The sequence below is a fragment of the Arvicola amphibius genome, chromosome 9 (assembly GCF_903992535.2).
Source record: "Arvicola amphibius chromosome 9, mArvAmp1.2, whole genome shotgun sequence".
In the NCBI taxonomy this organism is placed as follows: Eukaryota; Metazoa; Chordata; class Mammalia; order Rodentia; family Cricetidae; genus Arvicola; species Arvicola amphibius.
The window spans coordinates 61,010,860-61,028,180 of NC_052055.2; the positions used below are offsets into that span (position 1 = coordinate 61,010,860).

Consider the following 17,321-nt stretch of genomic DNA (forward strand, 5'->3'; position numbering starts at 1 on the left):
ATTTCCAGATTGGCGCGAGGTTGGATCTCTCCCCAATCCAAGGCAACATCTCTCATTCCTCAGGCCCAGGCACCTGGGTAGAGCCGGGCTGCCCTACCGGTGCCCGGTGTTTGGGCAATTCTCAGCACGTCCTTTTGGAACAGAGATCTGTAAGGAGCTGGCTCCAAATACAGGGCCTGCTGGAGGGGGGAGGGGCAGAAACAGACCGTGATTGTCAATCCCATACCATCCCCACCCACTGCTGAGCACAGCCATTCCTTGGACAAGGGCTCCAGTTCCCATGCTCACTGAACCATCCCTACTTGGGGCTATTAACCCAGGGGACAAAATAGATCAGCACGGGCATGACCTACAGGTACCGAATCTGAACAACAAACCTACCCTTGCCATCATGGTAAGGGAGCATGAGACTACAGTGCAAGCCCCCTCCCCCCGTGGCCCTTGTCTCAGATGTGCCCCACTCTAAACAAGCTTGCCTTGCAATAGGTTTCTGGGAGGGAAGATTTCAGAAGGCCGCTGTGGGTGAGGGGTTATTATTTACTGAGCTACCCAGTTTGAGGAAAGGGGACCTGGGACTGAGGCCCCTAGTGAAGTTGTTCTCCAAGCTCTTTTTCTTCGTTGCTGGACAAGGCCCCTGGGGATCAGGACAGTGGAGGGACAGCAGAGGGGTGCCGTAGTGATCATGTGACTTTAAAGAAATAAAGAGGCAGTAAATCTGACCTGCTTCCCCACCTAGAGTCGAAGAGACCTGGAAGCTTGCTGAGACCCGTTGGGAAAAGGTAGGTGAGAGAGCCCGGGAGTGCGTGGGGGGAGGGCGGCAGGAGAGGTACTGAAGCCGCTTTCCCGCTACTCCACCACGCGCCTCCGCGAACTGTGGGTGGAGGTCTGCACTATCTGAGTGCGGGAGGAGCCGCCGCTCCGGCCGCCGCCGCTGTATTTGCTGCTGCTTTTGCTGCTCGAGCCGTAGCTGCCGCCGCCGCCGCCCCCGCGAGAGCCTGCTCCTCCTCCGTAACCTCCGCCGCCGCCGCCCCCGCGGGAGCTGCTGTATCCACCGCTGTAACCGCCTGAACCCCCGCCGCTGCCTCCACCGTAGCTGCCGCCGCCTACAGTCACCTGACTGCTCTGCACAGCTGTGCCAGGGGAGGACAGACGCACAAGGGTCAGAAGGACTCAGCAGGGGGACCGACACCTGCCGTGAGCGCCAGCAGCCTGTCATCCCTGGTGACCTCCTCTTTAAAAACAGACTCATTGGAAGTCACTGCGCACTTCCAAAGGATGTATGCCTTCATTTAAGTGTGCCACCCCTGTTTAGAGACAAGTCCTCAGTGCTCAGTTTTTATTGAATATATCTCCTAATAATCGTTAACCAGTGCTGTCAAGTATCCCAAGCAAGAAAAGCAGGCCTTGCTCACTATGGTGTTCCTTGTATGAGACTAGAAAACAAAGCCAACCCGGCCCAGCCCATCCAGCCTCCATCCAGGACGCTGCTACTTACAGATGCTCACTTGACTCTGCAGCTCCCCCGACATCCTGTGAAATGAAAGCAGCGCCATCAGCCATAGGAGCAGAGATGCTGATGTAGGGGTAGAGTAGAACTGTCCCCGAGCACTTTCATGAAGTCTTAAAGCATTTGTGGGTCACACCAGGCCGCACCTATCTTAGGCTGGAGTACAGGAGCTTGGTGCTTGGGAGAAGGGGTGGGTAACAATGGCTTCTCCATTACCCTTCCAACTTATACACACTAACTTGCATCTTTCCGCTCAGTTTGAACCACCAATCTTTCTGGGAACACCTGGAAAAGCCTTTCTTCATTCTCATTGGTCCATGGGTACATTCACATTTGTGGCCCAGGGCACATGGCTGCTGTACACCCACCTGCTCTCCTCGCCCTCCAGCAACTGGCGGTAGGTGGCGATCTCCACATCCAAGGACAGCTTGGCCCCCAGCATTGCCTGGTAGTCTCTCAGCAGCCTGGCTAGCTCCTCCTTAGACTGTTGGAGAGCCTCGTCCATGTCTTGCAGCTTTTGCTTTGCATCCTGGAGAGCCCTTTCTCCTCTCTCCTCTGCATCGGAAATGGATCCGTGCATCTGTTCGATCTATATCAGAGACAAGTGGAGTACCACAGAGGTATTGAGCTCCTGGAATCTGACCTTGACCTTATGGGAGGTGGCATATCTGGTGAGCCCACCATGAGCAGGCGCCCCACCTGCTTCTTCACGCTGGCGATCTCTGCCTGCAGCCTCTGGATGTTGCGGTTGAGCTCTGAGATCTCCATCTTGCTGTTTTTCAAGTCATCTCCATGTTTCCCGGCTGTGATCTGCAGTTCCTGGTACTGTAGGTCAGAAGCAGCACCATGGTCAGCACCTGAGGTTTGCTATGGTCTCCCAGAGAAAGCTCTGGGCTGCTCTCTCTTGGAGTAAGGTCATCCACCCAAACCTCCCTCAGCTGATGAACAAAAAAAAAATGTGTAGGCACAGTATGTGCATACACACACACACACACACACACACACACACACACACCACTATAACAAACCTCCCTCCTCCCTGATTTCCACCAGTCTCTGGGCAGTCTCCTCTTCCATTCAGACAACCCTGTTTCTTAATGCCCATCACTGCCTTTTTCACACACCTAAGCCTTCACACCATCCTTACCCACACCGGACCCTCTCACTCTGTCCCACCCCCATATTCCTTGTCCCCTTTCTACAGTGATTCTCCTAGCAGGCCGGAACTGCTGGCCTCAGAAGCCCTCAGAGAAGTTACAGTCATTTTTTTCTCTCTCCTTTGCCAGCATTGCTTCATCAACCAGACTACACACAGGGCATCCTCAGGAAGAGCTGATGAGAAAATGTGCGTTCTGACACAATTCCTCCTCCCCAGGTCCATGGCAAAATCCACTGTATCCCACAACATCTGTTTCCAGATTGTGGGGCAGAGGTCAGTGACTCTAGAGTAGGCTTCAAAATCTACAAGGCAGACAACCACATCCTGCTTACTCAAAATTCAATGGCTGAGCTGCCTGCCTTTGTTCCTTCAACTAGAGTCTTAACCATTCAGAAACATGAATTCACACCCAGAGGTAAGAGAAAATATGCCCAATGGCATAGTGACAAGTGTTCACCTAGTAAGTTCCCATACTGTTAAGAAAGTTGTAGAATGTTTAGAGTCACAGAAAGCCATTTCTAAGTGGTATATAAAATAGAAAAAATAGAAAATAAAAAGATAGTATTATGAAAAATAAAAACAACAAATGTTGTGGTGGTTAAGGAACATGTTTGTAATTTGCACTCCTGGGACTAGTTATGGTTAATGGCAGTTACTTATTACAAGGCTTAGGAGCATTAGGCATTGTGGCACCTATGTGTATGAACTAAAAATAAATAACTAAAACAGGCAGGAACTAACCACATGCATTCAGAGTAGTGAGAAGAGAAGGGTAATCTTTAGCCAATTATCAGAAATCTTTACCGTTGGCATGTTACACGTTAAAGTCAGGAGGCAATATCAGTTTGGGGAGTATCTGTTTATTTGGGGGTGCGAACTCAGAGCCCAAGATCACCTTGGTCTGGTACAGAGCCTCGGCTTCATCCTTGCTCTTCTGTGCGATCAGTTCATACTGCACTCGCACCGCATCGATGATGCTGTCCAGGTCCAGGGAGCGGTTGTTGTCCATCGACAAGATGACATTGGTGTCACTGATGTGCGTCTGCATCTGGGACAGCTCCTGTAAAACAGCAGAGTTCACTCCTCCCACCTCCCCTAGAGCCTCAGTAGCCCCTCTGCTTCCCCCTCAAGGCTGCCTGGGGAAGCCGGAATCTGAGCTAGAAGGGCCTCTTATAAGCAATGAAACATAAATGGAAGGTCTTAAGAGTCTCAACTCAAGTGATGGGGCCCAGGCATCTCGGCAGGAGGAAGCTACCCTGTGACCCCCTCCATCCTGCCTCCTGTACTCACTGCCCCAGCCTTGCTCTGGCTTCACCACCTTTTTGACACAGGTCTTTGAAAGACACAGCTGCTCCTTGTAGCCATAAGAGGTCTCAACAACAGCAGAAAGGACTCCAGTTTGGAGTCACCTGACTAGCAGCTTTACCAAGCAAACAACTGAATCTCAGTTCATGCACTCTTCTGTTGAAAGGGCATCTCCACAAGCAGAGCTTCTGGGCCAGCACTCAGCTGGGAGCCCCAAGTTAGACACAAGCCACAGGTGGACCTGGGGAACAAACTCCAGCTCCCCTCCAGTTCACCTTTTCCACAAAATCCCTCCTATCATTTTCTACAGGGTTTTCCCGGAGCCCGATGGACTTCCCACAGAGCGTGAAGACCTGGTTCTTACCCTCGTGTCCCAGGTGACCGGAGACCATGAAGCAGGAAACCACTTTACCCTCAGCTACTCGAGATTCTTGCTGCCCACCGCATCCCCACTGCCCCAACCAGAACGCTGAAGTTCAGGGGAATGGCTGCCCCAAGGTGAATAGCTGGATTCCTGGTGAGATGAGCCTTCTCCAGCTCTTATGGGGTGTGGGAAAAGAAAGGGGCTTCTCCTCAGGACTGAACTCACCGTATCAAATAGATATTTCAGGAAGTTGACCTCCCCATACAGCGTGTCCACTTTGGACTGCAGGTCTGATTTGCCCATGAAAGCGGCATCCACATCCTGATTGACGAAAATGTTTGACTTCATTACCCAAGCATTGCCTGCCACCAGCTTCATGTCTGGCCTCAGGCCACTGTCAAATGCTCTCTGGGTTTATTTTAGTTCCTGGCTAAAAACGTCATCGCTTCACTCAAACCAGGGACCTAAAAAGAGGCGCAACAACCTCCACCATGCCTCAGCCACATCAGCTCTCCACATCCCAAAGCAGAGTCCGTCTGGCTTCCTTTCTCTGTAAATGCCCTGCAGTTGGGCAGAGCACGTGCCCATGCTGGCCCAAGGGTCACCCTGTCCACAACACAGAGCATTCTCTCCTTCCCAATCCTCAGCTCCCTGAGGACCCCCTTCCATTACCTTCTTCATAACAACAAAGTCATTCTCAGCATTGGTCCGCTTGTTGATTTCATCCTCATACCTGTGGTGGAGGCAAGAAGCAGGCTGAAGGGATAACCTCTGCCCTCTGACGGTCGGCCTCCCAGCAGAAAACCAAGACTTTCCCAGGCCCCCACCGTCCTGAACTCAAACAGCCCTGCTCCAGCACTGCTGGCCTCTGCCAGGGCCTGGTGTTTTGGCCTCACTGATGGATGACTGGGAGTAACTCCAAATCCACTGAATCAGAACCACTGGGGTGGGACATAGAGTCTTACACAACATGAGGCAAGCTTAAGTTTAAGAACCACAGAGCCATTCCATCCAGTACTCAACAAGGAGGGGACGCTCCAGACAGAGAGATGAACTTGTAGGCAGGGCTCACTCATCTCCTGCCTTTCCCTGCTCAGTGTAACTGACAGCTAGCTGTCACTGCCATCCCACCAGGACCGTCACATGTAAAACGTCGCCCCTGCAGTTATACACTGCAGAACCACATGAGCCCCCTGGTTCCACTGCAGCAAAAGGGCCCTGACTTGGCCCTTGGCCCCTCTCCCTTTCCCCTTGGCCCCTCCCCCACCTGGATCCTTACTTGCTCTTGTAGTCCTCCACGACATCCTGCATGCTCCTGATCTCCAAGTTTTGGCGTGACCGCTCAGAGTTCAGAAAATCCACCTGCCTCTGCAGTTGACTGATGTAACTCTCGAAGATGGGCTCCAGGCTGCTGGTTCGAGTTGTGGTGTTCACCTGCTGCAGCAGCTCCCATTTTGTCTGTAGCACCTGGTTCTGCTGCTCCAGGAAGCGCACCTAAAAAGCAAGGTCCCCAGTATACCCCAGCCTGAACAGCCTTCTCCATGGGAAGAGCTATCCATGGCCTTGCAGCCCACTCAAACCTCAGAAGTTCAAGATGGCCTTCAGGCCATCAGGGGAGGTAAACGGTTTCTTATGTTGCCCCCAGCCAGTTTCATTGAGCTGCACACCCTGACATAACAGAGCTTTCAGCCCACACTCAATTTATCCACGCCAAAATGAGCAATTGTCATTTCCTTTGTCTTTATGACTGGAGTGTGGCTCATGACTGAGAACAAGAAGGCAGAAGGAACAGTCTTTTAGTATCCTGGGCAAGCTTGGGTGGGTGCCCCCTGAATCCATTACCATATTTGCTGGCTGCAACTGCGGTTTTCAAGACAGCAACCTCATTTAAATGCTATTATAGCCCTGGTAGAATTACTAAGATAAGTGCTTTCACTTTTTAAAGTCCTACAATGCATTTACACATCCCAAGTAAGAGCTTTGGGCTGACATATTGTGAAAAAAATGCCTAGATTACTATTTCCTTTGCTAGCCCAGGAAATAGAGCATCGACGTGGCCCTGTTCATCACTCCCTCCCCTCAAACTGTGGGAACAAGGACTGGACATAGAGTGGGGTCTGACAGCATAAATCAAGAGCATGGATCAAAAGTCCTTTGTCCTTCATGTCACAAAACCCAGCTTTCACTGTTCCCTGCCGGTTGCCCACAGGTGGAGCTTCCCGTGCCATGCATTGACAAAGATAGCTGTGCCAACTGTGGGCTTCCCTCAGGGACTATGTGTGTGTGCGCGTGCATACACTTACAAATTCTCATATGTGTGTGTGTGTGCATCATACATCTGTATATATATTTTATGTGCACAAATATTCACACAGACAGGTATATTCACAAATATTCACAAATATTCACACAGACAGGTATATTCACAAATATTCACTTTCACACAGACAGGTATATTCACATATATTCACATTCACACAGACAGGTGTATTCACATATATTCACATTCACACAGACAGGTGTATTCACATATATTCACATTCATTTGCACACATTTACACACTCACTTGTACAGAAACACATTCCTACAGAAATAAGTTTATAAACATATCCATTGATATATACACATTAAGAGAAAGATCTATGAAAGGGAGGGGGAACCACTGCTCTGTGGAAGCAGACAGCCCTTTGCAGACACTGTCCTAAGATGGGGTGCTATAAGCCACCCAGAATTCCCAGGCCCCTGATACTCCGCCTGTCTGAGGGGCCAGCTCTTGCCAGCTCTCCTTGGATTCTGTTTCTCATCAGAAGAATGTGTGCAGAGAACATTGCCTCATCTTTGCCTTGGCTGTATCACAGCAAGGGACTGGGGCAAGCAGTTCTCAGATGTCACATGTCAGTGCAGCTCGTAACCCCATGAGGAATTCCTGCCACTACATTTCTGGTCTGTGGTAACACCCCCAGAGAGTGGAAAGATCAGTTACTCCATTACAGCAGCATGTTTGGAGACAGTGGCATAGTGGGTATGAGCCTTCCCAGCTGTTGCTGTCTGCCCCTCTTTTATATCACCACCTCGCTCCTTCCTGTCACTTTCCCAGAAATCTTGACATTTGACATTCCCTGGAAGGGATCACACTTGTCATGCTTCCTTGCTACATGGACATTCTTTCTGCTGAGTGCTTGGCTCTCCTTTCACTTTCAAGACCAAGGTAAGACCTGGGATCTCTCAGTGAAGCACTCCAAGTGTCCAACAGGCACAACTCATGGCACCTTCAGGCTACCACGGCCCAAAGGGTGCCACACATACTAACACATCTCATATAAACTGTCCCAATTCTCTGCTATTCAGCTCGGGGATCCCTGCAGCTTCTGTGTATGGTGGCATGCAGTAAACCTAATAAAATATTTGTGAAATAAATAGGAGTGGGACAAATGGACAGGTAGACTGACAGACAGGCAGGTGAATGGGTGGTTTGATAAGCATTTGAGTGTATATCAAGGAAGGGGTGCAGGTATGAGTGTTGGATAGAAGCATGGGTAGAGCCAGGCGGTGGTGGCGCACGCCTTTAATCCCAGCACTCGGGAGGCAGAGGCAGGCGGATCTCTGTGAGTTCGAGGCCAACCTGGTCTACAAGAGCTAGTTCCAGGACAGGCTCTTAAAAAGCTGCAGAGAAACCCTGTCTCGAAAAACCAAAAAAAAAAAAAAAAAAAGCATGGGTAGGTGATAGATAGGTGGATGGCTGGGTGGATATTTAGATGGATGAATACAAATGGATGGGTAAACAGATGGATGGATGGATGGATGGATGCATGCATGCATGGATGCGTGGATGGGTGCATGGATGCATGGATGGATGTAGTTGAGTTGGTGGGTGGGTGCATGGATGATGGACGGATGGTGTGGTTGATTTGGTGGATGATGGATAGATGGATGTAGTTGAGTTGGTGGGTGGGTGCATGGATGATGGACGGATGGTGTGGTTGAGTTGGTGGGTGGATGGACAGATACGTGTGTATGGATGGTGAGTAGGATGGATGCTGAGGTGGGTAATTAAATGAGTGAACGGGTGTCTAGGAACACAGATAAATGGAACGTGGATAATAATGACTTAGAGCGAGATTGTTATCATGTGTATCTGTTGAGTATCACCACGCCTCTTATCTGCTTTCCTACTAAAAGGGAAAAATAAAACGCAGCTCGGAGAAGCCTTCATTAAATGTTATCTATGTAAAAGCCTCGGTCAAAGGCTTCCTTGGGGTCTCAGACCACACAGAATGGAGGGATTGTCACCAACCAAGTGAAGCAGCTCAGGAGCATCAGAACTATGGCAGAGTGTGAGGCCCTCTCGGCCACTCAGATGCTGACCAAGGACTCTATCTACCCCTAAGGTACTTACCTTGTCGATGAATGAGGCAAACTTGTTGTTGAGAGTCTTGATCTGCTCACGCTCCTGGTTCTTGACCCTCTGAATTTCAGGGTCTACCTCCAGGTGTAGGGGTTCCAGGAGGCTCTGGTTAATAGTCACCTCATGGATACCCCCAGGAGGAAAAGACGGACCGAATCCCCCAAGCCCACCAAATCCAGCACCCCCAAAGGCACCTCCAAATCTGCCACCGCCATAGCCACCGCCTCCAAAGCCACCACCCCCAAAACTTCTTCCCGCTCCAAATCCTCCTGCTCCTCCCCCGGGGCAGAAACCACTGGCGCTTCTCCCTACTAGGCTCCCAAAGATGCTTTTACTACCGCCCAGATTGTAGAGACTCCGGGAGCTAAACCCCCCTCCATAACCACCGCCACTGCACCTCCCCCGTGACTGGCACACAGATCCCACAACCTGCCGCCCACCGCCAAAGCCTGAGGAGGACCTGCTGCTGTAGGCCCTCCTGCTCCTCGAGCTAAAAGCAGACTGCGAGCTAAACCTGTGACTCATGGTTGCTAGGGCAACCAGAGGTAGAAAGCAAGGGCCCAACTGGAAGAAGGCAGAAAGCAGGAGGGAAGGAGCTGTGTCTCCCTTGCAAAGGCTTTGGCTCAGTCCCTATATATACACACACCTGCTGGGCTGGGTGCCTGGGAGGGGAATATTTGCCAGCGCCATCTACTTAAAAACTTCACACCTATCTGTTGCTGAAATTACACTGCAGACAAACTCCCCCAACTTGATCACTTATCGTTTATCTCTTACTGTGGCGATATAGAAGGGCAGCAATCTCTCAGGATCTCAGTGTTGGAAACACCTGTGGAGTTTCTCCTCAAATCTCACACTGATCTTTTCCTACGAAACACACAGAGTTGTTTGTTTTGGGGTGTGCCTGAGAGATCTGGGATAAAACTACAGAATGTCTAGTGACCTTGGGACCACAGCTGGGATGAGAGCAGAGACACTCGCTTCAACAGGGCTGTCCCTGTCCGCAAAAGCTGGTTTTGTTTTCCATGGTTTTTGTGTGTCAACAAAATATTTTGTGAGCATCTCCCTGTAATATCTCAAAGGCAAACTATCTCAAACTATCTTCTTCTCTTTTAGTATTTCTAAACTGACACTGGCAATATTTTTATTTAAAAAAAAGGAGTAGCCGGGCGGTGGTGGCGCACGCCTTTAATCCCAGCACTCGGGAGGCAGAGGCAGGCGGATCTCTGTGAGTTCGAGGCCAGCCTGGTCTACAAGAGCTAGTTCCAGGACAGGCTCTAAAAAAGCTGCAGAGAAACCCTGTCTCAAAAAACCAAAAAAAAAAAAAAAAAGGAGTAGTTATCCTTTAAGGGATATGTAAAGACCACAGTTTTTTTATTTTATTGTTTTTAATAATATATTTTAATAATATATTTTACTCCACTCCCCTCCCTTCCTCTCCTCTCCCCTTCTACTCTCTCCCATGGTCCCCATGTTCCCATTTTGCTCAGGAGGTCTTGTCTTTTTCTACGTTCCATGTAGTATCCATGTATGCCTCTCTTAGGGTCCTCATTGTTGTCTAGGTTCTCTGAGATTGTGAATTATAGCCTGGTTTTTCTTTGCTTTATGTCTGAAGACCACTTATGAGTGAGTACATGTGATAATTGTCTTTCTGTGTCTGAGTTACCTCACTCAATATGTTTTCTAGCTCCATCCATTTTCCTGCAAATTTCAAGATGTCGTTATTTTTTCTCTGCTGTGTAGTACTCCATTGTGTAAATGTACCACATTTTCCTTATCCATTCTTCAGTTGAGGGGCATAGATTGTTTCAAAATTCTGGATATGACAAACAATGCTGCTATGAACATCACAGCTTTTTTAAAAGCCTTACTTTAGGTTTAGTATTATTTTTTTATTTGCTCAGCATAAAATTGCCCTCCTAGTAAAACGCAGCAATAATAACAGTAAGTTCCTCAAGGGTTACTCTCAAATTCTGTATTTATTAGAGAACAGCAGTGAAAGAATTGTGACCTGTGTGCGTTCTCTGAGGACTGTCCCCAGTAGGAGGCCTAGAGAGAAATTCAGGGAGTGTATTCGTGTCATCTGACAAAGTGTGCTTCTGCTTCTGGATACAAATAGCTGGTGGATTGCATCCAAATGCACGAAAATGTTTTAAACATGAAGAGAAAGAATAAATGCCCAGTTTCAGCAAACAAGATTGGGTAATGATTTCTCCACAGGGACACAATTATTTAAACCCTCAAGGAAGTGTAGCAGGACCAGAAAAGGTCATGATATAATAAATGTTATGGAGACCTGGGGGGCTCAAAAGTCACAAAGAGCGTGAATCACTCAAGCAGACCACAGGACACTTTCTCTTAGGATTTTAAAGGCCCTTTTTTTTCTATGTGTTCATGCAATAAAATTTTTTTTTGTAATATCTGACTCCCAAGTGCTCCAGCTTTGGGCAGAAATCCCAGTCAAGGCTGGAAAGATCGGCTGGTCTGTAAAAGCAAGAGACTGTCCGGAGGGAAACGTCCCACAGCAGGGAGTGTCCTGAGGGCCTTCTCAGTCTCCACAGTGTTCTGAGCATGGGAACTGTTTAATGGGTCATCTCCAGGGATGGCTGTGGAGGGGGAAGAGAGTGAGCCTGAGATGTGGAGACAAAAGCCCAGCTCCTAGCTGTTGCCATCTCAGACAAGTCACTTGCTCCAGAGCCTTGGATGCTACCATCTTTCCAGACTCCATGAATTGAAGCCCAGCAGAGTACACTACAATACCCTAGAAGTATGTATGGTAACTGCTCTCTCCCTCCCATGAACCCATCCTGGTGAGGAACAACCATCCACATCATCCAAGATTCCAGCTCAAGCTTGGACAGTGCTATACAAGTCAAAACAGATGGCCACCCTAGTCTTTCCATCTGTACACAGCCATTATTCCCAACTTAACCTCAAGGGACTTTAGATAGGACAACGAAGCCAGGCCTGCATGTTCAAGGATAATAAGAAAGCAAAAAGGTCAGAGAAAGAGTTGAAAATGAAACTCTGGAGAGCCAGATACATGAGAAAGTTGGCAAAAGGCCAGGATTCTGAGTCAAGCAGAGGCAGAAGCAATGAAAGAAGAAGAAAGAGGAAGAGGTCAGAGAGTTATGGTGGGACAATGGGCATATCAACAGTGGTTGATGAAGGAATCCTCGAGATGAGCATCTTGAAACTTGGCTTTAAAGCAAGACTTTGCCCCTTCTCAGCCCCTTGGTTTGGACACTTGCATCCTCAAATCTCAGTTTCAGATGTCTGAAACAAAGAAAGGAACATCAGCAGTGCAGGTGACTCGAAAGAAGACTATGCTCAAATACAAAGGAGCAGCTATCAGTTGGCCGTATGAATGGGGCTCCTTCCCCTAACACCTTCAGGAAGCTTTCCCCAAGGCTAAAGACCTTGGGAGCCCCTCTGGCCCTGGCAGAGGTTGTCTGTACTGTTGCCTTATGTCTATCTCTCGTCACCTCCATCTTCACACCCAGCTAAATAAACAGGTCCTTAACATCAGGACCAAACACAGCCTAAAAAGTGCCCACCAGATCGCTGGCGGAGACTAGTGGCGGAGTCCTGCCACTGAGTGAAAGTAAAGGCTAACGGAGAGATATTTTGAAGAAGGAAGAACCTGGCCCCACATTGAGCCAGCCTCACTGTTTCCTGGCTCTGTGGTTGTCCTGTTTACTGACTACTGGTTCCCCCTCCCATCACTCTCTGCCTGCCATCATCAGCAAGAACTCTCCTTAAAAAACAAGTGGGGAGTCAGCTTGCCCCACCTGACTCCCAAATACTGAAACCCAGGCTGCCAAGAGGGTGAGGCCTGAGCAGCTATCAGTCACAGAATCACAGTCTCAGCAGAAGCAGGGGGCAGGGTTCCAGGGGATCTGCTGATGTGACCCACAGAAGCGTCCCCACAGATGCTCCCTGTCTCATCCAGCATCTCCCAGGGGCGGGAGGAGGATATGGCAGGGGCGTGGCAGAGAAAGACATGAGGAAGCATCTCACTCCCCAGGGTGAAGCTCTGGGGCTATGGGGCAGGTATGTATGGGGTTTGTGTCAGCCTTGGGATTGGAACTTTGGGGCCTGTAACCTGCAGATAAGACACCGTGGGGTGGTAAAGATGGGAAGAGAGCAGCTGCTGGACAGAGCAGAAGCTCCAGCCTTGGTTTCCCACCCAGCAGGAGCTACTTCTCCCTGTTCAAGTTTCAGAACCAAACTTGCAATAGAGATCACCAGTCAGTTGGCTGGTGTCATTTTACATCACTGGGGACTTCTGATTTCTGGGTGAGGATGGCTACTGGGCCATCACCTAATGTCCCAAAGTCCCCAGGGCCTCACCTTTGTTACCCTCTTTGACTAGAATCCCAGGACCAGCCTGGAAATGAAGGATAAAGCGACTTCCTTCTACCTTGTCAAACCTATCAGATGCTCGGAGCCCTGGAAACCCCCATGAGGCCACAGCACATCTCTGCAGAGCCCTGTACAGAAGGTTCCAGAGACAATGTTGTTCTGGGCATGTTAAGGCTCTTCCATCCAAAGTACTGGAGATCTGACTTTTTAAACACCCTTCACCAAAGCTGGCACTGTCTCTTGTCCCTGATGCAAAGGGAACAGCTGGGCATGTATGGGCCTAAAAGAAAACAAGGTTGTAGACTGGACCCAAGGCGAATTCCAAGAGAAATAGTCAAGGCCCTGGTCATGAATCACAGCTGTCTGAGCAGAGGACACGTTTGTATATTGGCTCAAAAGGGAGTCAGGATGTACTGAAGATTGTAGGGAGAGTTGGTAGTGGGAACCAAATTCCAAATCTCTGGGGCAGGAGATAGGAAATATTCAGTAAATTCCAGGCTCATATGTCTCCTTTCCATGTTAAAGAGATGATAGCAATACAAACACAAGGAATTAACTATTATTCTTTCCTCCATTTAAAGAATAAGCAGGTTCCTGGAACAATGGCTATGAAAATGTGATCCTTTATTGGGCTCTTATAATGAAGAAGCTACATGGATGGCATTTGAGCCTCATGGACCCTTGGGGCAAGGGTTCATGCACATGCAGAGGCCAGAGGTTGGTGTCAGTATCTCCCTCTGTCACTTCATCTTATATTCTGAAACAGAGTCTCTCCCTGAACCTGGAGCTTGCTGCTTCTGCTGGATTGTCCAGCCAGATTCTCCTGGGATCCGCCTGTACCGGTACCTCCTACTCTAGAGCTGCAGCCTCCACACACAACACCAGGGCTACAGACTCACCTCACTGCCCTCTGATTTTTCTGGGGATGCTGGGGACCTGAATGTTGTCCTCATGCTTGCACAAGCGTTTTACCCACTAAGCCATCTCCATCGTCACTCCCCCTTTTTTGCAGAGGACAAAGTTTCTTCTAACCCAGGCTGGCCTCATACTCTCTGTGTAACTAAGGATGACCTTGAGTTTCAGAGACCCTGCCTCCACCTCCCAAGTGCTGTGATTACAGGTTTGCATCACTGTGCCTGGCAGATGAGGTGCTAGAGAAGGAGCTGGGGGCTTCAGGTGTGCTAAGAAGGTGCCCTACTAACTGAGCCACATCCCAAGCCATGCAACCCCATTTCACTGATGATTTGAGGTGAACAAGCAGCCAGCCATAGTGCCTGTAGCCCCCGACCCCAGATTTCACTTGGGCAGACTGACTTCAAAAGCAGAGATCCTGCTGTGTTCCTTCTGCTTCGTGGGATTAGCTTCTAGAACTCGGCTTCTGGAGTCTGAGTCTTGACTCTACCTCATATGAATTACGTTCACTAACCTCTCCGTGCTTCGGTTTCCTCATTTGTGATACCCAGGCACTGCCTACCTCATGGGATTGGGAAAGCTGGAGCAGTTAATTCGTGAGATGCTCTTAGGACATAGCCAGGCATGATTGTCACCTAACAGTTACTAGACAAAGCAACCTTCTGTCAGTTACAACCAACTTCTCACAGAAAATTACAGCAGCATCATTTCCAAAAATGTAAGCTCCTTTATACTGTAAACCATGTAAAAGACTTCGATATGCTTTTCTCTAATTCCCTAGCTTCTGAAATGAGTGACGGCTGCTTGTGCAAGGTCAGCCTGGGGTATATGATGAGACCCTGCCTCTCAGTAGGGGGACCGTGACAATCTTCTGAACAAGAAAAAAGACTCCGTCATTCCACTAAGAGTCTCAGCCCCAAGCTGTGTTCACCACTTAAGTCGGGAGCCCTTACACCACCCTCTCCCCGTGTCTCCAGACACAGATCCCAGCAACCACCCTCTTGTTTCTATGAATATGATTTTTCCATTTTGCACATACATGAGATCATGTGTCTGTCACTTAGCATAGTTCCCTGGGGAATCTCTCCATGTTGTCATAGCTGATGGGGTTTCTATTGCATGTTATATATGCCACATTTCCTGGTTTGTTTTTGTTTGATTTTGCTGCTTCTTAGTGTTTTGAGACAAGATGTCATGTAGTTCAGACAAGCTTCAAGCCTTCTGTAAAGCTGAAGATGACCTTAATCTTCTGATCCTGCCTTCTTCAATTCCCAAGAGCTAGAATCACAGGTATGTCTCACCGTAACCAGCTCAAATCTTCTTTAGCCCCTGGATTGGATTTACAGGCAAACCAACATGGGTGCTGGGAACAGAAGTTGGGGTCTCTGGAAGAACAATAAGAGCTCTTAACCTCTAAGTCACCTCTCTAGCCCCAGTAAGTTTTTACTCATCCATTTGTCTACAGAAATGAGGCACACTCACGTCTTCAAAAGAAGCCCAATTCCATCTCCTTTTTAAATATGCCCAGAAGTGAATTGCTGAACCATATGGCAGTTCTATTTTTAATTTTTTTCTGAACTTTCATCCTGTTTTCCATGAGGCTAATCTGTGCTACCTTACATTCCCACCAGCGGTGGGCAAGGAGCCAGCAGCACCAACCATGAGAGAAACGTAATGTAAATGACAGTCACAGTGAGATAAGCCTCACCCCTGTTAGGATGGCAACCATCGACAGATAAGATAGAGGTGTTGGCAAGAGCAGGGAGAAAAGGAGCCCTCGCACAGGTGGGGCCATCATGCCTCTGAGTGCAGGCAGTAGTGGGACAGGCCCCACATTCCTCTCTCAGTGTAACAGGCTATCCCGGTGTAATAGGCTGTCCAGGCAAGCCTTTCCCCTCCAGACTTAAAGCACCCCCTGTTGGAGACACGGTCTCCCATGGTGTTAGCCTGGGAGCACTGGGTGACATCCTAGCTGCATGTTGACTCTGCGGGGAGTTCCTGTGCTCTGCCAAGGTGGGGCCTCTATTTCTGTTTATCTAACTTCCTTCGTCCATCTTTCCGCTGGTGAGGAAGAGACTTTACAAAGAAGGTACTCACAAGTGTGCTTCTTCATGTTGGTCTTCTGTTGTTCTACCTGTTTGTCCCTCGTTTGCCATGGGCCTGACCAGCCCTGCACTGAACCTGTGTTCTGTCCAGAACCAGTCATGTGCCACATCATGACGCTTCAGCCAGTCATGGACCACATATTCCAAAAATACAGCCACATATCCAGAAGATTATAATGAAGCAAAAAAAATTCTACCACCTAGAAATAGCACAGCTACGCCAATGCTGAAGCAAAGCATGACTCTGGCATGCTACATTCGTGCTGCTGCATGAATGAAGTGTCTGCCCTGCAGGGGCATGGAAGTGCAGAGCAGTGTGGGTGCAAGGTAGGTGCATCGAGTCCTAGTTTACAGAAAAGTAACCGAAGCCTTCAATAGCCAAGTCACACAAGTCGGTAAGAATGCAGTGATTTCCTGATATTCAGCCTTGGAAACCCCTCTCTGTGGTTGCTCATTCACCAATCATCAGAGAGCAGAATTCTCCAGCGTCCTATAGCAGATGTCGACTTCAAAACAGTGTCCACGTCCCCCTCATGTTTCACTAAAGTGGAAAACGGAAAGGCAGAGTGTGGGGGTTTGAGAGGGAATGGCCCTACAGGCTGAGATTTGAATGCCTGGTCATCAGGGAGTGAGAGGGATTAGGAGGTATGGCCTTGATGAAGGAAGCTGTCACTGGGGGTGGGCTTCAGGGGGTTTCAAAAGCTCAAACCATGCCCAGTGTCTCTCTCTTCCTGCTGCCTGGAGACAGGGATGCAGAACTCTGAGCTGTCTCTCCAGGACAGCATCTCCCTGACTGTCCATGCTTCCCATCATGTTGGTAGTGGAGCAAACCTCTGAATGTAAACAAGCCCACTTAGATGTTTTCTTTTATAAGAGCTGCCGTGGTCAGTGTCTCCACAGCATCAGAACAGTGACTTACACAGAGCAATGACTCCTGGCTAATTTTTCCCCAAGAACAATCTCCTCCATGATTGTAGCGCTTGCCCTTCTGCCAAACCTTCGCCCAAGCAGGTTATTATTTCACCACTGCTGTGGATGCCTCCAACTATCAAAAGTGTCTGCCCCACATTCAAAGCTAAACATGAAAACAGGCATGGCACTTAACAATCAGATGGGCCTTGGATTTGTGGTGGACAGAGAGTCACGAGAAGGGGCCCTCTGGAGTCGGTGGGAATGAGCACAGCTGAGAAGTAAAAGT

At 49.0% G+C, this 17,321-nt stretch overlaps 1 protein-coding gene across 1 annotated transcript; it reads right to left on the minus strand.

Moving 5' to 3' along the window:
• Positions 1-846: 846 nt before the first annotated feature.
• On the minus strand, positions 847-9,266 carry Krt77 (keratin 77). The gene is made up of 9 exons (XM_038341372.1): positions 8,733-9,266; positions 5,615-5,829; positions 5,008-5,068; positions 4,561-4,656; positions 3,562-3,726; positions 2,207-2,332; positions 1,876-2,096; positions 1,496-1,530; positions 847-1,130 (listed from the first exon to the last, which is right to left on the minus strand). The coding sequence occupies exons 1-9, from the start codon at positions 9,264-9,266 to the stop codon at positions 847-849; spliced, it is 1,737 nt and encodes a 578-aa protein (XP_038197300.1).
• Between the last annotated feature and the right edge of the window lie 8,055 nt (positions 9,267-17,321).

Coding starts and splice junctions, on each gene's coding strand:
- Krt77 (XM_038341372.1), bottom strand. CDS start 9,266: ATGAGTCACAGGTTTAGCTCGCAGTCTGCTTTTAGCTCGAGGAGCAGG. Junction 2,333..3,561: donor AGGCTCTGTACCAGACCAAG/GTGATCTTGGGC, acceptor TCTGACCTACAG/TACCAGGAACTGCAGATCAC. Junction 1,531..1,875: donor CTGGAGGGCGAGGAGAGCAG/GTGGGTGTACAG, acceptor TTCATTTCACAG/GATGTCGGGGGAGCTGCAGA.